The sequence below is a fragment of the Rhinatrema bivittatum genome, chromosome 6 (genome assembly GCF_901001135.1).
Source record: "Rhinatrema bivittatum chromosome 6, aRhiBiv1.1, whole genome shotgun sequence".
Lineage (NCBI taxonomy): Eukaryota > Metazoa > Chordata > Amphibia > Gymnophiona > Rhinatrematidae > Rhinatrema > Rhinatrema bivittatum.
Window position 1 is genome coordinate 241,965,701 of NC_042620.1, and position 26,538 is coordinate 241,992,238.

Here is a 26,538-nt window from a genome sequence, read left to right on the forward strand (position 1 = left end):
ACATAAATATATGAATTCATATTTATGGTTATAAAACGAGAAATCTTTATAGTTTCATAGTGTGCGTGAGCTCTGTGTATTAAAGCAATTCTAAGAGATAGGGCACACCTGGATTAAAAAGAGACATGGTTTTAATGTGGCTAGTCGTTCATACTGTTAGCCTTGTGCCTTTGCAGTAAGATTCCCAGTTGATTGGTTATTGCTGATTATATATTTTTTTCTTCCTTGCAGACTACATTTCCTGTGACCCCATCGCTTGCCACTAGCCCCACCATGGCTTTTAGCCCTTACCTAAGCCATGTTTCTCCTGGGATGGGCTTGGTTCCTGCAGAGCTTTTACCAAATACGCCTGTCCTGGTTTCCGGGAATCCCACTGTTACAGTGCCAGGAGGCTCTGCTGGTCAGAAACTGATGCGGACGGATAAACTGGAGGTATTTCAATACCGCGTGCATGGACAAAAAAAAAACATCCCAGCAGTGGTGCAGAAACAATCGGGGATGCTTTGTGTGCTGCAAGCCAGAGGGTGCTTCCAGCACCTATGCTTGGCAAGAAAATAAATCTGAGGCAGCTAGGAACTATTTTTAGAAAAGCTTCATCACTTTTTCCTCTACCACATTACCTTGTTTCATTATTTAGAAATGTGTATGGCAGCCAACAGATTTTGTACAGATAGAACAGGTCACTGACCCAAACAGCTTGCAATATACAGTAAGGCAAGGGGAAATAAGTAATTTGCACAGGGAGTGTCAGATTTGCACCCTAGTCCTCCTGGCTTCAAGCCCATTACACTAACCACTAGGGGGCCCTCTCTCCTCCCTTCTTATTGGTTGATTTAAATATGATTTTGCTTCCACTTGGACCAATTGGATTTTTCAAGCCATTTTGAAAATTTTGAGATCCAACATAGTAAGATTTGGGGGTTCTCTCACCTAATCTTCTAGTTCAGGCAAAAGTCTTCCAGTTGTCTACTGTTTCTCCCTTGTCTTTTTTTTTTTTTTTTTTTTTGCTGCCAAGATAAATATTTTTTTATGTTCCTATTTTTCTTTAATGAGCTTGGAGGGAGGGAGGGAGGGTGGTACACAAGAGAGAGCCCCCAGCTGAGTATGTCCTGCCAGCAATGGCTTCAGCAGATTGGCCCACTCACCATGGTACGAGGGGCATCACAGAGAGGGGAACCTCCACAGAGTCTGTAATTTACTTTCTTCATGGAGCAGCCATGTTGGGTGCCAGCTGCTGGAAACAAAGTGGCGCCATTCCCCTAAAGGGAGCGGTTTATTGTCACGCACACCACGCTAATCAAGCTGTGGATGAAATCATGCTTATTTTCTTTTTGTTAGCAAAAACTGCCCCTTCCCCCTACCTCAGGGAGCTCTACTGCTAGCTTCAGGTTATGGGAGCCCCTGGGACTCGCCTCCTCTCTTCTGATCTGAGAGCCACTGGGGTTCTTCCGTTCCACCCAAGCCCAGTGGCAAGCCAGGAGCAGAACGGAGAGAAGAGCTACAAAAATTAAGGTTGCAAACCTTAATTCCCGCTTTCAGGCATAATAACAGTGTTTTGGTTTCATGGATACTCATTGATATGAATAAATGCATGGAATTTATCCAAATCTCTCAGAGAAATGTGTGTTTTACAAAAAAAAACCCTTTAAGAGGAATCTCCAGATATCAGCCGAAATCTGGTAACATAAAGTCCAAAGTTATAAATGAACTTTTTGAGGCAAAATATATTGATTAATGTATTTTTTTTATATAGTGCCCTGCCAAGGGTGCTTTACAAATAATACAGTTTAACTCTAAATAAAATAGAAGAAAACATGAGCAAATTTGGCATGAATACAAATAATGCAATAAAAAATGTACTAACTGCTATAGGTAGGATGAACAGAGCTCACCCCTCCTGGGGTCCTCCCACCCTGTAATTTCTAATGGGCCCAGAGAGTGGAGGCAGACAGACTGAGAAATCGAAGACACCCGGCTGGGTTGATGGGAGCATTATTCATTTTTCCGTAAAGGAGCATGCCAAAAGTGATGTCATCTGTTTGAAAAGGAGGAACGATGCTTTTATGGCAACAGGCCCAGGATGTCAGATGACCTCTTCCTATCCACCAGTGCTTCAGTTCAGAATCAAGATGTCTACCTGCTCGCTCTACTTTGTAATACGGCAGCTGCCCATCCATGGCATTGTCCTCACCCTTGCAAGTTAATACTTCCATTCCCGCCTTTTCCCATTTGAGCTTTTGCTTTGCTGACTGGTGTTCTAGGCTCATTGGCTCAGGCTTTCCTCTCCCACCGTGTGCAGTTTTGTGCAGTGTGCACAAGCAGTGGCTGAAACACACACAATTGTAAATTCATCCCACCTGTGATCTCGCGTCTGACCCTTTTAGTCACCCCCCTTTGCTGTGGCACCTGATTCCAGTGATCTTCATCTTGCGGGCGCCCTCTGGTAATGACGAATTCCGATGACGCCTGATCCATGTGCAAAGCAGGAGCGCCTTGTAACTAGTTGCAGTTTAGCATTTGTGAGTGGATAGTCGAAGCAACTGCATTTGAAATGCAAAAGGCATAAGGCTCATCTTTTGACTCTTTTTTTTTTTTATCTGTAGACATAAATCTGGGGTCTGGAACCTCCTGTAGTCCATCTGAATCCATCAATTTCTTAATCCAGTAATGTAAGGAAAACAGAAATGGCCTTTTTGTCCTCTAAAATTTTGTTTGTAAGAGAAACAGAAATATGTCCTTCACAATTTTGCTTTCAGTTATTTTTCAACATGATCACTGACTTTACTGTACAAGACGCATTTTTCCTTCCGGCACTGATATGTCTTTTGTTCACGACTTGCCTGTATGTGTTTTACTGTGAAACATCATGAGGTAAGGCTTTTGAAAGCTTGGGCCTTAAAAAAGGCCAACAAGAGGCTGTCTTCAAAGGTGGCAGCATAACTTATTTTCTCCGTCCTCCCCTGGCCCCTTTTATAATTTTTTTTTTTTTTTTTTAAATCATTTTTACCATTTTGATGGGACTTTGATTGGCACTTGATGTGCTTTTCTTACCTGCTCTCCCAAGATGCAACCAGTTGGTTGCAGGAAGATTTCCTGTTTTGTTTTTTTCTTTTTCTTTTTCTTCCCTTTCCTACCTGTATGATCGCGCTGTGGCCAGACGCCTGACAACGCTGAGCCTGGCTTCCGCGTGGTCCGGGAATGTTACGAAGCTGCCACCATTCCAGGTATCCGCATCGGCGCTCCCATGGCCGCAGCATTAAGTGACGCTTCCTCTCGACGTGAGGCACTCCGGCGGCATCAGGTCGCCCTCACCGTTCTGGCCACTTTAAAGTCGCTGCTGAGGGGGGTTGCATGCATTGTCAGGTCCTGGTGTCAGGTCTATCTCTCGGATGTGTTGGCCGCGGGCAGAGTTCTGGAGATGCAGCAGAGCTGTTGAATCACAAGTATTCTCTGCCATACCAAACCCTCACATATCTTTTGGTTTCTTTTCTATGTGCATCACTGCCTCCCTTTTCTAAGTTTGATTCTCCCTGTCTGCTGACACGTGCTCCAACCTCTTTTTGTGTGTGTGTGTGTGTGTGCGTGCGCCTATAAGTGGTGGTCTTGTTTTACTTTGAGTTAAATAGGCCTCCAGAGACACTTCCCTTTAGAGTGCAACCTTCTCATCAATGTATCAGAGCAATTTTTTCCTTTTTTTTCCTCTTTTTTTTTTTTTTTTGCAAAAAGTGTCTTTCTCTCTTCCTGCATATGTATTTGTATTGACTGTGTTCAATCTCTTCTCTTGGCAAGTTGTAAGGGGAAGCATCTTGCCTGGTATTGATGTCTGGACTTTTCTTTGCTGACTGAGGCTCTCTGCTCCTCTATTTCTTTGTGTGTTTTGAACATCTAGTCATTTTTCCATCCTGGACTTTGCTGACCCCAGTATTTCATGGCTTTTTTTCTTCTTTGTTGATGGAGTCAAAGGTCTCCTATGCTGCCACCTTCAAAGGGGGCACTCTGAGTCCTCCAGTGGCACCGCTGAGATGCCTAATTCTAAATCAGTCATAGATCGCAAAACAGACCCCTGATATCACAGTAGCTGAATCTGTGATTGCCGAATTGGTTAAAAAAATCAAGCTCTTAAGATCAGATGTCAGTAATGCTATTTCGGACCTAAAGAAGGAAATTAAAGTTCTGAAAGAGAGGGGGGCAGATTGAGGACTTTTACAAAAGAATGAAGGAGGCTGAGGAAACTACAAAGGAGATGAAGGAATGCAGGAATGATTGGGAGAATTGTCAGTGAAGAAACAATATCAGGAGGTGTTGTCCAGTAAGACACTGCCGGACTTCTGAATGAGCTCTTCAGAGCTCGTCTACCCAGTTTTGCAAACCATTTTGTGAAATTTGACAGCGTGCATAGAATAGGAAAGCTGGAAATGGAAGACTGGAAATTTCCCAGAACCACTGTTGCATATGTTCGCTAATTTGAGGTTAAACAAGCTCTTCTTAGTTTGGTATGAAACAATCGAGATATGGTATTCCAGGGGGCAAAGACCATATTTTTTAAGATCTTTCCCAATATACTTTGGAATGACAAGAGTTTCTTCCCACCTCCTGCTTCTTTACTCAGAGGCAAGGGTATTAAGTACTGTTGGGGGCTTCCTGTTTAATCTGCAGTTGTCATTTCATGGAAAGGATGATTGAATTCAGGATCTGGATGAATATAGGAAAGCAATGGATCAGTTAGCTGGTAGAGTGAAACTCAGCAGAGGTCCTTCATCCCCTTTGGCACTGGAGTGGTCGGAAGTCTCCCCAAGAAGACGTCGTCGTCATCATCATAATAGAAAGAAGCTGCGGCTGTCATCCCCAGGCCACTTGGAGAAATCTGCTCCTGATTAACTTTTCCTTTTGCTACATTTTTTACTGGTTTTTTTTTCTATGTACGTCCACTGTAATTTCAAATCCTAATGTGATGTTGGTTATGGTCCCCTGCTGGGACAAATCTTCCCTTCTAGTTGTTATTCTTTGAGTTGGGATCTCATAGTCATGGGAAGTCATACTTTCCTGACCTGTTTCTTTTTATGTCTTTGACTGCCTCGAGTACTTTGTATTTTGTTTCTTTTTCACACGTAGTACACGTGGGGAATGGATGTAGCACCTGCCCACATTCTTTTTGGTTTCTTTTCTTATTCCGCCCCTTTTTGTCTTCTTTTCTTTGTGATGGCCAAGGGTGGAGAATTTTGTGGTTCATCTTCCTTTCTTTACATGTTCTTATTTCATCCTTTTTTTATTATTAATTCCTTTTTGTCTCCCTTTCTCTCTCTTTCATTTCTAATATTTGTAGCTGTTCTGCTGTATATCTGTGGCGAGTAATGAGCATGGGTTAGGGGGATTCTTTGTTTCTCCTAGACTTTGGGTTATAGATTGGCTTTGTGAGGCTGATCCAGCAAGTCAGTCTTGTTTCCCTGGGTATTTGGGTGTATTGGAGGAGGTTTGGTGAGGGTTGTTTGAATATTTTGTTTACTTGTTCTAGCTACATTTTCTCTATAAAGCTTAACCAGCTCCTTTTTTTTTTTCAGATTTTCATCGGACCACCACCATTATCAGTGATTTTTATGTACTGCTTCTATGTTTAATTATTTTGAGTTTTCTTGTTGTTCATTAAATGTAAAGGTGCTGAATTTGCCAGCTAAATGTAGTCTTCTACTCGGAGAAGCATTTAGAAATAAGGTTTTGATTTACTTTATACAGCAGACTCACTTTAAAACTATCAGAGTTTCCTATTAAACGTAATAATATTACCTCCGTTTTTTTGCATCAGTTGGGGTTAAAATGGGGTGCGGGGGGTAATAGATATATTATTTGCCAGGCAATTTCATTTTATTATTGACAAAATTAAGAGATCTGAATAGATGTTACATTTTTCTAAAAGATAAGGTGGTTGGGTGCCCATTACTCTGGCTTCTATTTACTCCCCAAATATTAACCAGATTGATTTTATTTCTCATTGTTTCTCTGATCTTCTGTCCTTTGCTGAAGGCAGAATGTTTGTAGGTAGGGATTGTAATCTGTTTCTGTCTCCTACATTAGATAAAATTGGTCCAGTTTCTAAAGACCTGAGACGTAACGCTCTCCTTTTTGAACATCTGTTGTCTGAGTCTGGTCTTGTGGCTCCTTGGAGATACCTTTACCCAAATAAAAAAAGACTTTGTGTTTTATTCTTCCTCACACAACTCCTAGAACTGATTTTATTTTTGTGGATAAAATTAAGTTGGATACAGTGAGGACAGTAGAAATTGGTTGGACTATGCTCTCATTTTGCTTAAATGTGTTTTGGATATCCGTGTTCAGAATTCCCGAAATTGAATATTGGATGACTGACAAGGAGTATCTATTCTGCCATGGAAGTGGCCATTGAGGAATATTTTGAGCATAATGACACTGGAGAGATCTCTGGGGATGTTCTTTGGGAGGCAGCTAAAGTTACCTGGAGAGGGAAGATGATTGCCTTAAATTCAGCCAGATACGCAAAGCTAGGGCATTTGAAAAGAAATTAAGAAATACATAAGGCCAAGATTTTGAACAAGAGATATCACTGTAATCACCTTCAGGAGGTTGTACTTCATAAGAGAGCTATTCTTAAATCTATTATCACCCAAAATGTAGGGAAAACTATTCACAGGGTTAAACAGCTTTTTTACAATAAAGGGAATAAAGCAGATATATTACTAGTACATAAACTAAAGGCTCTTCCTTCCTCTAATCTTGTTTCTGCTATTAAAACTCCTTTGGGTGAATCAATTTGCGATTCTAGGGTAATCTGTGAAACAGTTAGAACTTCTTCTTCTCCTTCTTCTTTGTATACCTCCAAACTCAGTGCTAGTGAGAATGAGATTAATGCTTTTCTAGGTAATCTTGTTCTACCCACGATTCCGGAAATGGCCCTCATGAACCTTGAGACCCCATCTTGATTATCGAGGTCCAAAATGCTATTTGGGCATTGAGTAATGGTAAGTGTCTGAGAAAGGATGGTTTCTCTTTATTATTCTATAAGAATTTTCGGACTCCCTTGAACCTAGGTTTGTGTCTCTGTATAATGGGGTTTTGTCTGGAGGATCTCTTCCCCATTCTTCCTTGTGTAGAGAGATAATTAGGGGAGTATCCATTCATGGACAGCCCTCCCACTGGTGGAACTGAAATGGATACCCCTGGTCCTGAAGTTTTATAGCAGAGCTCTGACATAGGCTCTGGGGGGTAGTATTATCTGGAAGTCAGAGAGAGAGAGGTTGTATTTTGCCCAAGTTGTATTTGAGGCTACCTAGAGCTTCAGAAACCCTCCGAGACCCCTCCAGGACAGGCCAAAGGGCTCCACTGCTGTAGTCTCCTCACGAGATGCAGAGTGACTGTTCTGGGACTATTTTGGGGTTTTGAACATTTATTTAGAAGAACCCTGCTGGAGTTCTGGGCTTTTCCGAAGCCAGAGACTGGGGAACCCTGAGCTGAAGATGCCAGGTGTTTAAGGAAGATCTGCCAAATAAAGGTGAAAACCCGCTGCAGAGGATTTCCTGATTATCCAAGTTGGAGAAAGAAGATTTGTTTTTCCAACATCTGGGAGGAAGTTTTTTTTCTGCCCCTCAAGGGGACTGGCAAAACCTGCAGTCCATCAAGGATTCCTACCACCTGGGATCCCACCAGAAGATTAATCTACTAAATGTAAGTAAAAGATTGAAATTCAATGGAGGACACTCATCTGGCATCTATCAGAGCCCTGAGGGATAGAGATATTAATTCTATGCCAAAATATGTTTGTGCCATTAGGAGGAGGTTTCCCATCCAGCCAAGGGGAGGGGGCCATGCCCAGAGGGACCACTGCACAATCTAAATCCAGAAGTGTGGCTGGATCCTTGGCTTAATAAAGACTAATGCACAGATAGAAGAGAAAGGAGCTATAATTGGAAAAAGAACAGCAGAGACCGTGTTGCGTGATTTGCCATATCTAATTGTGCTATTCAACAAAACCGTATCAGTAAAGATTTATTTTGGACACTGCCGAGTGTGATTTGTTTGGCACACAACGCACAGCTCATGGTACAGTGAGGGAAAATCAGCTAAACACTCCAGCCACCCTGTACTGGGACCGGAGAGGACTCCTTTCCACCCCTAGTCCAAAGGACCTACACTTTAGGATGGGAAGAGAAGTTAAAAGCTAGCCAGGGTCCCTGCCCCAAAGAACTTACAAATAACTTTATGTCGTCCCCCCCCCCCGTCCCCAACTCGTACACTAAGGAAGGGTTACACTTGATAGCCTCTATTTTGGTTATACTCAAGAAGAGGAAGGAATCTGCTGAATGTAGTTCATATAGACCTATCTCTTTTAAACTTTAATAAGATCTTAGCTAAAATTTTGGCCTGCCAGGTAGAACAGGTTACCCTTGCTAGTAAATAGAGACAAAGCTGGTTTTATAAAAGGCAGACAAGGAGTGGATAACGTTTATCATATGTTGGGCCTTCTGCACCATGTGAACGAAATCGAGGTCAAGGTCTTAATAACGTCTTTGGATGCAGAGAAGGCACTCAGCAGGGGGAATGGCCATGTTTTATACCTTATGCTCCCTTAATTTAGTTTAGGGATGAATTTTCTAAAGTAGGACCAAAGTTTTATTCCAAACCCAAGGTCCAGTTAAGAGTTAATGGTATGGTCCTCTCAGAGGTTCTCTGTATTTTGAGGGTACCAAGATAGGGTTGCCCCTTATCGTCATCGCTGTTTGTACTGACAATGAAATCCCTAGTGTTTCTGCTTCAGCAACACCCTAACCTATTTGTGCATTACAGATGCTGACAGTAGTGACAATGGGAATGCATTAATCGCTGATGGCATTCTCTTACATGGAACAAACCTCCATCAAACTTTGCAAGTTATAATGGGCATCATTAAAGGGTTTAGTATGAGAGTAAAACTGAGATTCTGGGTTTTAATGTATTTCATCAACTCATAGGAATATTGAAGTTTTGTTTCCCCTTCAGGTGAACTAATAATTTTTGAAGAAAGGTTATTATCCCAAATCATTTGGACAGACTTTGAGTTGAACTACTTGCCATTACTCAGTAAAGTCAAAAAAAATCTCAAGTTATAGTCCCCTTTTCAAATTTCTATTAAAATGAGTATTCTTTCCCGGTTTCTGTTTTTTTTTAATAAGCTCAAAAAATTAATTTCTGATTTTATAAGGCAAGGCAAAAAAACCTAGAGTCAGCAACTATGTTTTATCTCTGCAGAGAGATCTGAGTGGCCTTGCATTCTGTGATTTCAGGGTCTATTAATGGGCCACAATTTTGGAAGAGTGTTATTTTTTGGATGGATGACTTCCTAAATAAACACTGGATCCTGATGTAAAGGGAAATTTCTCGTGACAATTAATTTGCTTTGCCCCTTTCAGTTTCTCGTACAGTTCGTCTTCTTGTTTCTTCAGTTTTCAATATATGGTATTCCATTTTGATTTCCAGGAACTCTCCTCCTTTCACTCTCCTCTCTCTGGAACAATCCGTATTTTCCTTCTCATTTCTCTAAGGCCAATTTCCTGTTGTGGTCCTCAGGCAGCCTTAGTAGAGTGGCAACTTTTTTGTGATAACTCTTTTCTGGATATTAAATCTCTGTAGGATATTGCCTCCTTAATGTCCCAGTGTTTCAATATTTACAACTTGAAGGGTGGGCCCTCCAAACTGCTATAAAGTTGACGTGTAATATAGGCTTAATTGCTTTTGAAAAGCTTATTATTAACCCTTTCAAAAACAAAGGTTTAATCTCTATTATCTAAAAATTATTATTGGCACTTGATTCCAACACTGTTTCAACCCTCAGGGGCGTTTAGAAAAAGGATTTGGGGATTAGTTTGTGAGATGAGGAATGGGAGAGATTTTTCTCAGGCTTTGAAAGGGAACTTTACCAGTGCTTCCATTCAGGAGCTTAGATATAAAATCTTCTACCATTGGTATCTTATACCCTGTGAGATTACATAAAATGGAATTTAAAGGAGATGCATTTGTTGGAGAGAGTATGGGGTAGAGGTACTTTTCTATCATGTCTGGTGGGAGTGTCCCATCATCGACAGATTTTGGACAGAAGTAATCTCATGGAATTGAAGAAGTTAACAAAATGAGATCCAGCAGTTGTACTCCTTGGACATAATTTGAAAGCATATTGTTCAGACTCTACTAGGCACCCTATGTTGATCATTCACATCAATGCCTTATTGCTTTACACTGAAATTCCTCCTTCAAACCTCCTCTCTCTCTCTGTGGTTTCAAAACCTATGGCATATTTACTCCATGGAACTACTGACACATTGAGTAAGAGATTCTTATCCTGATGTCTCAAAGATTTGGAAGCCATTTTAGATTTTGTCAAGGTAGAAGGGTATCTTTAGCTGGCATATTTTGTTCAGTCCCATTGCTCATTTGTTCATTTTATCAGTCTTTTTATTGTCTTTGGCTCGAATGTTGGTGGTGGTCTTATGGGTGGTTTTAAGTTTCTATGGGGGTTAGGTCTGATGCATTCTTTTTCTCTTATGTATTTTATCTTCTGTTTATCCTACTGGGGTTTTAGTTTCTTTGAACTAGTGCTGATCTTGACAATTTTCCGTAGTTATATGTTTGTCTTAGGTTGTTTAATCATGTTATTTTATTCTGTATAAAGCATGTTCAGCAATTGAGGTTTTTTTTTTATTTATCGATCCTGAGTTAATGTGTATCTACAAAATGTTCAATAAAAATTAATTTTAATAAAGCCAGGTCAAACACTGCAGATATTCCTGGCTTACTGTCTGAGTAACTAATGGAGCTCTCAAAAAATTCCAGTCAAAATAATGTTTTCAATATTAAAATGTCACAAATACTGATAGATTCATTCGAAAGCACTTTGCCTGCCAGCTTCAAAAAATAATACAGAAGGTTTAATTCTACAACTGATACTTGTTTAAGGTACATAAGGCTAACAGTGTGTGGGAAAACTAGTTCAAAACCAATTCTGTTAGCCTTAGTTTGCTACTTAGATCCTATATTATCTTGCCTAAATACTATTGCAAGGGCAAGCAGTTATCACATTAAATTATCTGATGGTTTTTTTGGTTTTTTTTTTAAGGTTTGCCGAGAGTTTCAGCGTGGAAATTGCACCCGCGGCGAGAATGACTGCCGCTATGCCCACCCTATAGATATTGCGATGATAGACACAAACGAAAACACTGTTACAGTTTGCATGGATTACATCAAAGGTCGATGCTCTAGGGAGAAATGCAAGTACTTTCACCCCCCTGCACACCTGCAGGCCAAAATCAAGGCAGCTCAACACCAGGTGAACCAGACTGCTGCAGCTGCAATGGTAAGGGCCTGGCCTTTTTCTGGCCAAGGAGAGGGAGGCTCCGAATATAAATGCTTTTTATTTTAGAATTAAGCAACTTCTTTGTACGTTGTGATACCTTTTATTGGCCTGCGGTAAGAATTGTCCAGAGATGATGCTGTGTATGAGCTTTTAATACCATAGAGGTCATGCATTTATATATGACCACAAGACTGAAAGAGCTAAACAGATAAATTGAGTGGCCGATGTAATAAACCACCTTAACGCTATCACAAGCATTAGCGCACATTAGCTTCTTGCGTTATCAATTGCCAGCTGCTAAGGTGCATAAACTAGGATGTCAGACTTTTAGTCTGATGCCAATGATAATGAGATGTAAAAGTATGCAAAATAGCTTATTAGCTATTAGTTTAGTTGATTTCAGTTTATTAACACCATAAAAGAGCACATGCATTAAAACATGCAAAATGAATCACAGATGCATTAACACAAACAATTTAACTACATCTCAGGAAGGTGTGGTAAGGCTTTTACAATACCATCCCAAAGGTATATCAGTTAATGCACACCTCATTTGCATCTCATTAACATCAGCCATTAATCTTCATGATAAATGGGTGTTTATGTGCATCAACGACCGATATTAACGTGCTTTTGTACATTGACCTTTCACACTGTCAGTCTTTTCAGGGTAACAATTCATTTGCACCGGTGCTAATCAGCTATCACAACCTACAAAGAGTTTAGTTTTCTCCAGAAGCAGTTCAGCTACTAGAACTCACTTCATTTTTTGTAAGCCGAAGTAACATTTGTTTTGAATGGCAGTGGATATGGGATGTGCAGATTGTTAGTGGCAGTGGCGTAACAAATATTGCTGTTTGTGTCCATTTCATTTTATTTCACCAATATGTCTAATATACACCATGTATATGCCTTCAAAAAACCAACAGCATGTTACAATATTTATACACAATCTTGATATGCTGATCAGTAGAGAAAAAAGATTAGCTGAGCATTTCTGATCATTTTTTATTTCAGTAGTCCATACAGAAACACAGAAATGTGACGGCAGAAAAAGACCATACGACTTATTAGTAGTGTGCTCATCCACACAAACTAATTCAGCTTTACAATCCCTACCACTCGGGAAGGCTGTCCCATACATCCAGTGTGCTCTCTCTGTAAAGAAATATTTCCTTAGATTATTCCCAAGTCTGCCTCCTTTCACTCTCATCCATGACCCCATAACCTGTTTTCTGTTGAAAGAAACTCTCCTCCTGTGCCTAGAAACCTTGGATTTATTTACTGTAAATGACACCATCTTAGCTCCCCTATCTCGCATTTTCACTAGGATGTACATATTTAGATCTTTTAAACCGTCTTCTGAACCAACTCCAGCTGGTTTTATATCCTTTTGAAGGTGCGGTCTCCAGAATTGTACACAGTATTCCAAGTGAGGTCTCTCACCAGGTCTCTCACCAGGAGCAATATCACCTCCCTTTTTTCTGCTGACCATTCCTCTCCCTACGCAGCCAAGCATCTGTCTGGCTTTTCCATTGCCTTATCCACCTATTTGGCCACCTTAAGGTCATCAGAATCAGTCACCCCCAGATTCCATTCTGCTTTCATGCTTTAAAGAGTGTTATCACCTACCCTGTGCCTCTCCCTTGGATTTTTCATCCTAAATGCATAACTGCATTAAATATTAACATAATAAAATACTAAATGTTGTTAGAAAAAGACCCAAGCGGTCCATCCAGTCTGCCCAGCAAGCTTTTTTTTTTTTTTTTTTTTTTAATGTAAGGGTAGTGACTGCCGCTTCATGCAGGTTACCCCCAGCCCTTCTTTTATGAGTCATAACTGCCACACTGTGAAGGATCCCCCCAGTTAACATAGTTTACCCCTTTTCTTCATTTCCATCCTATAGCCACAGGGGATCCTCTTTATTTGTCCCGTGCCCTTTTGAATTCCATTACCGTTCTTGTCTTCACTGCCTCTTCCAGAAGGGCATTTCATCTTAGCTGCCAGACCATGCCTCGAAATTGGCTAGATCCCTCCTCATACTTTCCACACTTTCCTGGCTGTCTACCCTTTCCCCAACAATTGTTCCACAATGGTGCTCATGACAATGTTGATAAGAACCGATCCAAGAACCAATCTCTGCAGCACACCACCGGTAACGCCCCTTCCTTGAACTCCATTTACCACGTTCCTTTGTCGTCTCCTACTCAAGCAGTTTCTAACCCACTTTACAGTACCAAGGATACGCAGAATATTTACAGTACAAATCGCATATGCGGAACCATGTCAAAAGGCCTTACTGAAATCCAAGTACAATACATCTAGTGAGCTCCCCCGATCCAACTCTCAGGTCAGCCAGTCAAAGAAATTAATCAAAATAACTGATGGGTCCTGCCTCTATTAAAAACCATGCTGCCTTGGATCTTGCAGTCCATTGGATTCCAGAAACTGTACTATTCCATGTTTTAGCAATGATTCCATTAATTTGCTTGCCGCTGAGATCACAATAATCAGCCTACGGTTCCCAGCCTCCACCTTATTTCCATTTTTGTGAATAGGAGCCGCATCTGCCCATCTTCAGTTCTTCTGAATTACTCCAGACTCCAAAGAAGCATTGAAAAGGTCATTCAACTGAGCTGCCAGAACTTCTCAAATTTCCCTTAATATCCTTGGCTATATCCCCATCACTTATCTACTTTAAGTTTAGTTAGGCCCCTCGTGAACACACTTTTCTGAAAATCGAGTTTACCTCACTTCCAATATTATTTATGTTCATTTTATGTCATGGGGAGCTGTTTTAGGAACAGGGAATATACCCCCTCAGTAGCAGTGCAGGACCACATGGCTGGAGCTTGGATTATTTTCTGCCTAGCCAGCTTCCCTCCCCTGCAGATTGAGCCCTTGGGTTCCAGGGGCTGGCAGGACTTCGCTTCGGTGTCTGTGCATGCTGGAAGGGCTGGACTAAGCTGGAAGCTTGGAACAAGTTGGACTGAACTGTACAAGACTGGAGGCTGGTACAAGGCTGATCTGGAGCAAGGCTGGGTGGGCAGGAGCATGCACAGGACAAACACAGACTGGGTCCAAGCAAGACAACGACAAGACAGGGTCTGGGACTGGACACAAGAAGTCCAGGCAAGGACAGCACTAGGCAAGGTGGATAGGATTGGATAAGGGCTGGACACGACAATACTGAACAAGGAACACTGAGGCCCGAAGACAGCATAAGAGAAGCCTGAAAGCCACCAGACATGGTAAGGCCTGAGTAGGCCACAGAGCAAGGAACAGGAGGACAGATGGCCCAGAGGCTCCAAGGCAAGGAAGGCCTGAGTAGTCCACAAAGCTAGGAACAGAGAAGAGAAGACCCGGCTCTAACACTTAGAAAGAGAGAGAGAGGCCAGTTCAAGGAGCCCAGTCTGACTATGAAAAGGCAAGGTGCTTCCGGCAAAGAGGGGTTAAATGGGTCTGGAGCTTAGGTGTGGTGCAAGAAGTGAAGAGGAGCTTTGCAATGCTGGAGTTGAAGCTTGCTGAGGCCCCTGAGTGGAGTGGAGGCTGCACCACAAGCAGTGAGGAGACGGCTCAGGTAGCTGGGGACAGCGCTCACTGGAAACTTCTGTTGGTGGGGAGATATCACAGCAAACTAGAACAGGGTACGGTGAGGCTGCCCAGCAGGTGAAACCATGACATTTTATGTGGTCCTGCTCCTGGCTATTCCACACCAAAGAGAAATATTAAGCAATTTTGCTTTTTCCTTGTCAGCCTATTCATATTCTTCCCGTTCACCTCTGTGTCTCACTATGCCACTTTTACACTTCTTCCCTTCACTAACATATCTGAAAAAACTCTTGTGCCCCTGTTTAACTTATTTGCTATTTTTTCTTCCATTTTGAGTCTTTGCACTCCTGATTAGCTTTTCCAGATTTTGTCACATGTCTTCCTCTTTCTCAGGCCAATGCAGAAAGGATATGTTCAGCCAAATGCATAGCTTTACCTGCTGTGGAATCCACATTTTCTGTGCGCAAGACTTATTCTCGATGCAGCAAGGGGTTTTGTGCACAGAAAATGTGCATTCCAAAATGTGAGTACCGCTTAGCATCCGTGCATGGACATCCCATGTAAATTAGGACATTAAGCAGCACGCCCTGATTCAGCGAGGTGCACTAGCCTAACCCAGATTTTCTTTGTGCTGGAAACTTAGTCCTGGGTCAGAGATGGAGTTAAATTTCCAGTGCTGCTGTGCAGACACACAAAATAACAAAAAAAAGAAGATTTGCCCCCCTCTGCCACCACTTAGCCGAATAAATACGGACTTATCCTCCTTTAAATCACTATCATTTCTTCTGCATGCTGTCAATATAAATAAATGTTTCATCCCCAGTTTCCAGATTAGCCCACAGCGTCTTTACTGTTTTGACAGCCAGGTTGATACTTTGTAGTAAGGATGTTAGGGGAAAAGATTTTGTTTCAGTTTGGGGGTTTGTTTTATTATTATTTTATTTTTTTTTCATGTTTATTTCAGTTCGGTTCATTTGCCAAACCGAAATAAACATTAAATTTTAAAAAATAAAAAAACTAAGATTCCCTGACTCCCTTCTGCCCTGCTTCCCTCAGGCCCAAATACTCCTCCTGCCAGGGGTCTCCTAAGAAGAAAGGGGGCAGGAGTTATCCCTAATCTATCCTGCCTGCCAGCCCCTGCCCAAAAATGGCCCTCTCTTCCCCCCCCCCCCCCCCCCCCGCCACGCCGCAGCCCACATTTACCCCTTTGATGGGGGGTTTCCTAAGGAGAAGAAGCAGGAGCAAACTCCATCGTTCCTTTCCTATCCCCTCCAGTCACAGAATTGCGGCTGGCCAGCTCTGAGACCACCAGTGCCAGTTTGCTTTTAGGTCTCGCAGCCCAGCTGGTGCTTTTCTTTCTGACTGGAGCAGAATCGCTCCTGCCCCTTTTCTTCTTAGGAAACCCCCCTCCCCCCCACACGGAAAAGATGAGGGAGGCTGTGGTTGTTGGTGCTTTCTTAAAAAAAAAATCTTTTGACAAATAATGCGGGCTATTTCCAAACCAAAAAATATCCCACCTTTTTCAGATATTTTCGTAGACTTGATTTTACATTTAGTTGCAATGATCTGAACAAAGAATTGGGTCGTTTGTCACATTTTATGCATTCATTTAAAATAAAACGGTCATCGCAGTTTTGTTGTCCTGGTTTTCCTCTTGCATAAACCATGACTACAAATAACTATAATGCTCTTTTTTTTTTTATAGGAAGGTATATTTGTGTCTGCTGCTGTCATTATAGGAATTTAAAAATCCTTAATTCAGGCCTGCATCCTGGTATGATATCGTGTACTGCTTCCAAATCTTTATGTAAAAGAGCAGCCAGAAATTTTTGACTCAAGCCAGTATTAATTTTCTGAACACAGTTACCAAACACAAGTTAACCAAAGTCCACAACCTGAACTGCACATCTAAATACAAGGGAGGTAATTTTCAAAGGGTTACATGCATAAAAATGAGTATATATATGCACAGAAGTAGCCTGTACTCACATACTCTCTATTTTATAAAAGTCAAAAGTATATATGCACGTTACATTTCACATATACACATACGTGCCTGTAAAAATGGGGCGGTTTCGGGCATTCCAGGGCAGGGCCAACAATTTCACACATAAGTTGCCATTTTAAAAGGCGCGTACATTTGGCAACTTGCGTAATTTTACCCCTGCTAATTGTCTGTCTTGCATAATTGCCATCAGACTTGCTTACTATGCACTATTGGCTGGGTAAACTGGGGGGAGAGCTCAGGCTGAAGAATAGGAGGGTCTTGATAACCTGGGGAAAGACTGAGCAAACTAGTCAAATAACTGGGTAAACTGGTTCATTTCAATTACATGCGCATGTTTTAAAACGTGCCAACTTGCGCACATAAATCTGTTTTTTTTCGCGCCTAAGCCCAGCTTTACTTTTGTGTGTAAAATATATGCACGTATATTTTTTAAATAAGTAGGAAAAGTGCAGGCATTCAGGGGCAGGTTTTCAAAGCCTACGCGTGCCGGGCTACTTTCAAAAGGCCCAGCGGCGTGCGTATGTCCCGGGGCTCGAAAAAAAGGGGCGGGGCGGGGTTGGAGCCTCCAGGCACAGCGGCCATTTGCCCCTGTGCCTAGGATCGCGTGCCGGCCATCGGCCGGCGCGTGCAACCTACGCCTGCCCAGAGGCAGGCGCAACATAAAATAAAGGTAGGGGTGGGATTTAGGTAGGGCTGGGGGGCAGGTTAGATAGGGGAAAGGAGGGGAAGGTGGGGGAGGGAACAGGGAAAGCCATCGTGGGCTCCCCTAGGGCTCGGCACGTGCAAGGTGCACTAGTGTGCAACCCCTTGCGCGCGCGCCGACCCTGGATTTTATAACATGCGCGCGACTGTGCACGCATGTTATAAAATCGGGCGTAGATTTGTGCGCGCGGCTATTAAAATCCGGCTCTCAATGGATTGAAATATTCAGTTTCAATGCATTTGCATGTGTTCGTGCATAAGCATTCCTATGCATGTATGTTCCGGGGTAAAGATACGTGCATTTTATAATATGCACATATATGATATACATGGGTTGTAAAATACTATTCTAGATCTTTGCACAGCTGTATACAAATGCATATGCCATCGCATGTAGTTGTTTGAAAGTTATTCTCAATAGAGTCAATTTTAAAACCCTGGTGCGAGCAAATACCAGGAGGATACGCGCGTGGCTGGGCCGCGCTCGCACCGAGTGCATTTTCAAAGCAGCCCGGCCACGTGCATATCTCCCAGTACGCGTGGAAGAGCCAGATTTCGGAAAAGGGGTAGGACAGCCAGGACAGCTCCACTGGCAGTCGGCCGGCGTGCGGAACTTACTGCTGCTCGGGGGTTAGGGAAGTTTTCTTCCAGTCTGGACTTCCAGACTGGGAGAGAACTGGGAAAGGCCTACTCGCGTCAGCGCACGTTTGTTAAAAAATCCCCCCCCCCCCACCCCTTGCCCGTGCAAGTCACCACCCACCTGCACATGCGCACGGGTATCAGTTTTTATAACATACGCGCGGTGACACGTGCATGTTATAAAATCAGCGCAGCCCTTTTAAAATTGACCCTAATGTGTGCAAAATGACCCGTCTAATGCAGTTCACACATTTCTTTGTAATCCGCCTCGTCCCTTTTCTAGAAAACAGGCAGAATATCAATTGGAAATCAATAAATCATATATCTGTCTTGTAATACTTAGCCTAAGCTTTATGCTTCCCTGTGCTTAAAGCACTTCATGTTGGACGAAGGTCAAAGAATAAACCAAGAAAACTCAGCGTTCTTTATCCAATCTCGGCTCATGATTTAGCCCTGCTTTTATGGACATAACAACTTTTTTAAATGCAGTGAACATTCAAATAAATTGATCATTTCATTTTTTTCAATAAATTAGAAATGTATTAGAAATTAGATTTCAGTGCCATATAAAAAAAAAACAAAAAAACTACTGTTTCCCATTTCAATATAAATCATGAGGATTCTCATCATGGGACTGTTGTGATGCCTTTCAGAAAAGCTCACTCCTTTTTACTTTCAGCCTGTCTTATACATGAATTATATTTTATTACTGGGTAAAACCAGGATATACAGTATACATATACTATCCTTAGCCTGATAGTTGCTTCTCTTTTAAGTAAAGAATGAAATGCACTGATGCCTTTTTTTTTTTTTTTACCTAAGTACAGAGTGGAAAAAGCTTTTTGTGCATGTTAACAGTTTCTTCATTTATTTAAAAAAAATAGTCTGTGTCTGTACTATAAATAAGAATGTAAAAATATATACTATGTTTCTTAACAGAATTGGTTTAATATCAATGTTCTAGATCCTTTAATCTCAGATTTTCAAAGAATATTGTTTCATATGCCAGGATTCTTCACTGGTCTAGTGCTGATTTGTATTTTTAAATGACTCAGCTTTCTGTAATGTTTAATACATAGCAAGAACGTGTTATAGTACTTAAAACAGCTGCATGTTTTATTCATGCTCCTGGGCCCTGTTACAGCTAATTAACCCTATTGCTAGCAATGCCTAGTTGCTTTAAAATATTTATTGATTACTTGTCACAACACTTCTTGTTTGAAAGCAGGATCTAAATTTTTCATGAAACTTATTTGAGGGTGGATGCATTTATGTTATCGCATGGTATAAAAAGGGAGAACTTTTTGGTCTCCATAAACCATTTCATCCATCAGGGCAGTTTTATGTACACCTCAAAAAGTACTGCCCTTGCAAATGATTCAGAGGACTTAGAAAGATTCAACATTATCGCTGATTTTCTTACAATCCTACCTGGTGCTTTTTAAAGATTTGGTCAAAAAACGTCTAAAACTATGACCATGTTAGAATAAGAATATCACTAGCCTGCATCCTAAATGTGTTAAATGAATGTGTGTGTTTTGTTTTTTGTTTTGTTTTTTTGTCAGGAAGCTTGCTAAAATTTCATAGCACTTTGATGGGTTTTTTTTTGTTTTATGTGCTAAGCATACTGAAACAAACTAGATAACCAACAGAGAGTTAGTATGATTAACTATAGTGAACACCCCATGTTGTGCATGCCTAGTCTTTTAATATATTGTATAATGCATTCATTTTTTTTCTCTTCACCTATCCACAATGTTGCTCTCCTTTTGACGCACCTCTGCTTGCTGTTTTTTTTTTGTGGTTGTGCTTGAACTCCCCCCCTTGGCCCATTGCCATCATGTGCTCGCTGCCTGCTAATTAAGACTCAGCCAGCTGTCAGATCACTGAAGCGACCCCTCGAGGCAACCTTTGACCTGGTACTTGGACCTTTCACCTTCTTGCTTTGCATGTAACCATCTTAGACTGCATAATTACCTTTTTCATTTGTGTCTCATGTGATCCATAAAGAAGTCTGTCCATGACAATTTGAAATGCTTTTGGCATTCTTTAGGACATAAACATTCATGGCAAAAAGTATTGGGTCCTTTGAAATATTATGCAGCCTTTTCTCCAGCTGCCACCGAATCTCATCCATTGTGGTGTATAATTGCAATTATTTAATCATCATTGGAAAAATGGCTGTATGTAAACTCCTAAGCTACAAGCGTATAGTGCAACCTACTAACGCCATATAGACTTTTAAATGGAGAATAACTGGGAAAATATGAACGACAGCTTGTCGGGATTCTCCTCGCACTTCCGGCTGCTCTCTCAGTGCAATCAGAGCAGTTCTGTAGTCTGTGGGCTTTTTGATTTGACAATGGGGGAGGGGGGAGAGGATCCATTTGGAAACACTAGCTTTGTTGTCAGAACTTGGCATTTGTCATTCATTATAATAAAGAAAACACAAGTTACCCTGAAATTAAGTGAAACCATTAACGGAAGCCTGAAGATGAATATCTTCCCACCTGGAACTTGAAATCTATACTTTGTGCCTTGGACTGTTTTATGTTACCCTTTTTTTTTTTGTAAATGTAACCCTTTCCATTGATATTCGAGAACCCACCATTTCAAATTGCACTGGGCTGAAATTTAGAGAATACATTTATAAAAGAAAACTAAAGGTATGATTTTTCCATTTCAGAACTTAGGGAGTAGACTTTCGATGCATTTTCTGTTTTATTTGTTTGAAAGACCAGTTTTGCTGCAGGTCCTGGGTTGTGTTGCCATGCTTTCTCCTTGCCTGTGCTCTTGCTTGGAGAGAGGTCTCTGTTCTGCGTTGTTCATATAAAGTTGTCAAATATCTGGAGATGTTTAACCCGGGGTCATTTTTTTTTTCCCATTCTGTTAAAAAAAAAAAAAAAGATTTGGGTTGGCTCAGGGATTTTTTTTTGTTTCTTCCTGTTTTTGTTTTTCCCCCTCTGAACTGCGCAGAATAAAGATCCATGTAAATGGAGGGGGGGTGTCTAGAGTTAGGCTTCTGCTCCGCCTCAGCTCTGCAGTCACAGCATGGTGGTGCTTTCCAAGACCTGAAGTACAATCTGTTAGAAGAAGAAATAATGCCCCAACGTCCATCCTACTGGCAGACCTAGAAGGAAGGGAAACTATTAAAAATTGCGGGTGCATGAAATCCATATTTAAATTGCCACTTGAGCCTCGCCAACTCAAAAAGAGGAGAGATTAGGTTGAAGAGCTACCTGTTGGTGTACAGCACTAAAATGAAACATGATACACCCTCAGAGTTGGAAATAACTTGAAACTTTTTACAAAATATATACTTGTTCTGTATTTGGAGCTTAACATTTGTACCCGTCTGGGTAGTTAACTGAATGTAGGTTACTTTGTTTTTCAAGTCTATATATATATATTTTTTTTTAATGAAGATTCAGATGAATACAATTTTAATGAGTAATAAAGGGGTGTTTTTTTTTCTGTAATCAATGACTTAATTTCTAAAACCGAGATAATAACATTTTACCTGAGCCTGTCAGTATAATATGTTACTCCAAATCAGGAATGACATTTATATTGATAAGTCTTTTTGCACATAAATTGTTATCACAAACAATTTGATGATTTCTTGTCACTTGAAACAAACTGAACGTGGCTGCAATGAATTAAAATTTAAAAAAAAAAAAGCTGGTTTAACATTTCTCAGATAAGCAATCTCCTACATGCCCTTAAATCTAAAATCCTGTTTCTCTTTAGTCTGACAAACTACTAGATGTGCCCTTCCATTTCAATTTGCTCTGTTTTAAGCTTTGTGCAAAGTGAGTGCAGTGGCTTACAAGTGCATCAACCGCCTGACCTAACTCTTTACTTGGGAGCTTGAAGCTCCCTGTTACACTTAAAGTGGAAGCACTGAATAGCAAAACGCTCTTTTCTCCAGCACCACTCTCCTCAGTGCAAAGTGAGAGTAACAGCATGGGATCTGGGGAACAGGGTGCTGAGACGATCTATGCCCTCTTTGTTGGAGAGAATCCTCATTGCAGAGCTAATCCAGAAAAATAAATTGGAAATTGCAAGGACTGAAGGGAAGAGAGTATCTTATGTAAGAATGTTAAAAGATTTGGAATGCATTAGTGCTTTAAAAAGAAAAGGGAAGTGCTCTTATAGGGGAAGAGGCTGGGAGGCAATGATTAAACTATTAAAAGCTTCTAGCAGTGCTATATGGATCTCTGTTGACATAGCTGCAGGACTAGACTATATGGCTGTTTAAGCATGTTTGTTTTTTTTATCAATAGTCTGCAGTTTTGGCTTTAGTTGTATTCATGTAAATGATCCAGATTGCATTCTTCTGTCCCTTGGACTCGAAAAACAGTAAGCTATGTTGTTTTCTGTACAGCATATAGAAGACAGGCATTCTCAAGATGAAACATAACACCAACTTTCATTATTGTAATCCAGTGACACAAAAAAAAACAAGAGAATAATCCTGAAATGATAGACAGTAACCCAACTAATATGCATGCAAAGGTATCTTAAAAGTTCCAATTTCAATAAATAAATCTCAGTGCATACACAATTGCCAGGTTTTCCTATGCTTTTGCTTCAAAATGGTGGGTAACTTATTGAGAAGCTCCTGAGTTATGTTAAACCAATTTGTCAAGTGAATCATGAAAGGTTTCAATCAATAGATAAGATAATATAGTAGTAAAATGGTAGGAGTATAATAAAATATAATCGTTGTCTTTTGCCTTATGTCTCATGGGGAGAACAAGCCACATAAAGTTCAAACTTGTTTTAATTGCAGTATTACATCAAAAAGCAATAATAATAATATATATATATACAGCAAAACAATGGTAAACAGTATCGCACAGTCAGTTATTTGACACATTTGCATATGGTAATTTGGCATTATAACCTATGACAGGGAAACATCTATTGCTTTAACTGTATATATGTGGGCTCAAGGTTTTTTTTGACAACCATTAAACAAATTTCCAGCACTCAGCACATAAATTTCCAGGAAGCTTTACTTATCATTTCTACAGTGCTACAGTATATATATATTTTACACTGTGGTCTTGAAATTGGAATACATGGACCATCTGTATCTCTGACCAGACAGATGTGATAATGTCACAGATAGGTTTGGGTTTTTTTTTTAATTGTTTTTTTTATGGTAGTCAATGACATTAGAGATGGCACAAAAGATCGCCATAATGAATCACGATCCAAAATCTTATAAGCAACCCCCGGTTTCTCTCACTAGGATGGTTTATCAAATCACAATCCCAGATTTCAAAAACTCCAATCTGATAAAATCAGCGGGGGAAAATGCCAAAGTCATTGAAGTCATCAGGAACTTTGCCTTTTACCCCAATTGCATTGCATTGGGCTTTCAGAATCAGGGATCGTGATCCAATAAATCTTCTCCATGGAAAATATAGCCAGGATTAGAGGTGGGAGTTTGGATTGCAAGCCCTCATTGCAGTCTTTTGACCATCTCTAGATAACATCAAAAAGCCCCTCTGCCGGTTATGGTCACCAAAAGAATCTGAAACTGCTTTATTAGAAGTTCATTTGGCATCTTTTAAAAAATAAGATGCCATTTATGAAAAGTTTTAACAAAATAGATGTTGAGTACTGGGTTTGGTCTCACTGTTCACTCATAAGGGAAGTTACCTTGCCACTAGTGAATTATCCGAAATACCTTCTCTGAGCCTTTACCACTGAGAATTAAATCCTCATCTAATCGTCAACTATTAAATACGCACAGATATGTCTACAAATTTAAGCTTTACTTAAGATACAAGCTATCATTTTGTGCTCAATGGGTCTAATTTCATAAGGGCCTGATAAGTTTATTCTCCATAGACACAGAATAGGAGAAAAACTTTAGGGCCTGATTTTTAAAAGCATTTACACACTTGAAACTGGGTTTTACACATGTAAATCCATTTACCCATATAAGCGGGCTTAGAAAATTCCTACAATATATGCTATTTGAATTGTCAATAGGTTTTACCTGTGTTAAGTGCACTTAACATGTGTAAATGGCTTTGAAATTTTGAAATTCATCTGATAGTATATTAGGCCCTAAGATTTTTTTTCTGCTCTGGGTCTATGGGAATCGATTAATTTGATTAATGAGGCCCTGTAAGTTGCTTTTGCCAGTTTTCCTCATTCAAGTTGATTTTTATGATTCTCTAAGTTGTAAATTCAAATTGCTTTTGTTATTCACTGCTCTTTGTGGCATGTTCTCCCAATTAAAACCCCTGTCTATTTTTTTTTTTTATGTACCCAATCAACAAAGCTGAAAAAGTTTTCTTAGTATTTCGTGCATTTACGTTTCAATCCGGTTTGGCCGTTTTTTTTTCTTTCTTTCTCTGCTAATTGCTTTTCTTGTGGAACCTGTTGAGCCACTGTAAACAATATTTTATTGTAATTATCTGCTCATCTATCTCCTTTCTTGCTGAGCTCATACAGGTGCAGGTGATTCACAGTCCAGACTTTATAAGACATCTGCATGATTTATTTTAGTTTAGTTCTGCGGCCTTGCTGGGGTTTGTTTTTTTTTGTCTTTAACAAATTCCTTATTCACAGGCTCTGCCGCCTGGAGCACTTCAACCTTTACCAAAGAGGCCAGCACTTGAAAAAAACAATGGTGCCACCACTGTCTTTAACCCGAGTGTTTTCCACTATCAACAGGCTCTAGCCAACATGCAGTTACAACAGCCTGCATTTATCCCGACAGGTAGGTGGGGCTTGTTTTCTTTTTACAGATCTCTGATTATTTATGCTTGAAAACAGATACGTTCCCTCTCAAGGTGACATTACTGCAAAAAGCATTAAAAAACGGTTTAAGATGTTTTTGAAAAATACATACATATGAAGTTCCTATTCAACCCCGAGGTTTAAATTTCCAGCCTAACCCAGATAAATGTATTTGGGTAAAGTCATTACCCAGATAGAATTCTATCTGGTTAAGTTGGAGGCATTCCGGGGCAGTTAGCCAGATAACTTGTTTGGTTAATTGTGATATTCAAAGTTATCCAGCTAAGTTTGGTCATGCCTGAGAGCCAGCCCTAAAGTTAGCTGGAAGAGAATACCCAGATAACTTTTACCTTAACTGGCTATTTTCAAAAATATAAACCGGTAAAGTAGCAAAAAAAAATAATTTTCTAAATCTTTGCAGACCAGCAGGACCGATCCCCAGTCCTCCCAGCCTGAAAAATCATTAAAACTGTTGTCAGCCATAGGTGCCTGAGCTTCCCAATTCCGTGCCCCCCCCCCCCCTCAAGGAGGCAAAAATGTTGTGGGCCATATCAGACCAAGGAGCCTTCCCAGCCCCTGAATTTGTAAAAAGCTAGCAAGATCTGAGCCTCATCCTACCCCCTACTGTCCTCCCTCCCTCCCCTACCTAGAACCCCTCGAAAGACCCAGTGCTACCATTAGGGAGCTTCATACCTGCCACACTCCTGCTGGATCCAGAAGGGCAGAAGGGTTCGGGCTGCAGGTGAGAGAGGGTTCAGAGCCTGTTTGAATTTTGCAAATTCAGGGGTTGGGTAGGTTCATTCTTTGAACCAATAGGGCAAGCAATGTTGTTTTTGTTGTTTTTTTTTTTTTTGCTTGGGGATATTAGGAAGGGGATGGGGCACAATCCACAACAATATTTGTATTGATTGTGCAGGGTGGGAGAGGGGAGGATCAGGCCTACAGGCCCATAAAGATTTACAAAAAAAATTTGTTTTTTCTACTTAGGCTATATTTTGAATATAGCTGGTTAAGGTAAAAATTATCTGGGTACACATATTCAGATAATTTTAAACCTAACCAGTTATATTCAGATAAAGCCAGCTAGATTTAAAAGTTATCCAGGTATGTGTACCTGGATATTTTTATGTGAGTATATTCAGTGGGACATTATCCAAATAACTTGTCCCACTGAATATATGGGACAAGTTATTTGGATAACTTTAGCTGGATAACGTGTCTGCTCCTCAGCTTACTGGACCTCATTTAAAGATATGGGGGTCAATATTCAAAAAAAGCTGAGCTCCTAAATTTAGGCCTCTAAATTAGGTCCTTAAGTTAAGCATCTATTTTCAGCCAAAGTTGGGTGCCTAAGTTTTTAGCTGAAAATTCACATAAATGTAGGGGTCTAAAAGTTAGGCCCCTAAATTTAGGCCTGCTATTTATTTTTCTAGATTTAGGATCCTAAATTAGGTGCCTAGTTCTGAAAATCAGTGCTAAGCTCCTAACTTTGTTTCCTCGTCCTAACTCCACCCCTGTAGCC

At 40.6% G+C, this 26,538-nt stretch overlaps 1 protein-coding gene across 9 annotated transcripts in view; it reads left to right on the plus strand.

The window, feature by feature from the left end:
- MBNL3 (muscleblind like splicing regulator 3) overlaps positions 1 to 26,538 on the plus strand; it is a 272,637-nt gene that overhangs the window by 223,907 nt on the left and 22,192 nt on the right. For 6 of the 9 annotated variants that reach the window (XR_003857482.1, XM_029606676.1, XM_029606678.1 and 3 more), the window contains exons 4-7: positions 232 to 432; positions 11,114 to 11,350; positions 20,117 to 20,170; positions 24,846 to 24,996. Coding sequence is in view for 8 of the 9 variants with exons in the window: in XM_029606676.1 (XP_029462536.1) it covers positions 232 to 432; positions 11,114 to 11,350; positions 20,117 to 20,170; positions 24,846 to 24,996 (643 nt within the window). In the remaining variant the exon portion in view is untranslated. The remainder of the gene's footprint in view (positions 1 to 231; positions 433 to 11,113; positions 11,351 to 20,116; positions 20,171 to 24,845; positions 24,997 to 26,538) is intronic. The other 3 variants (XM_029606681.1, XM_029606683.1, XM_029606679.1) reach the window with 1 other exon arrangement.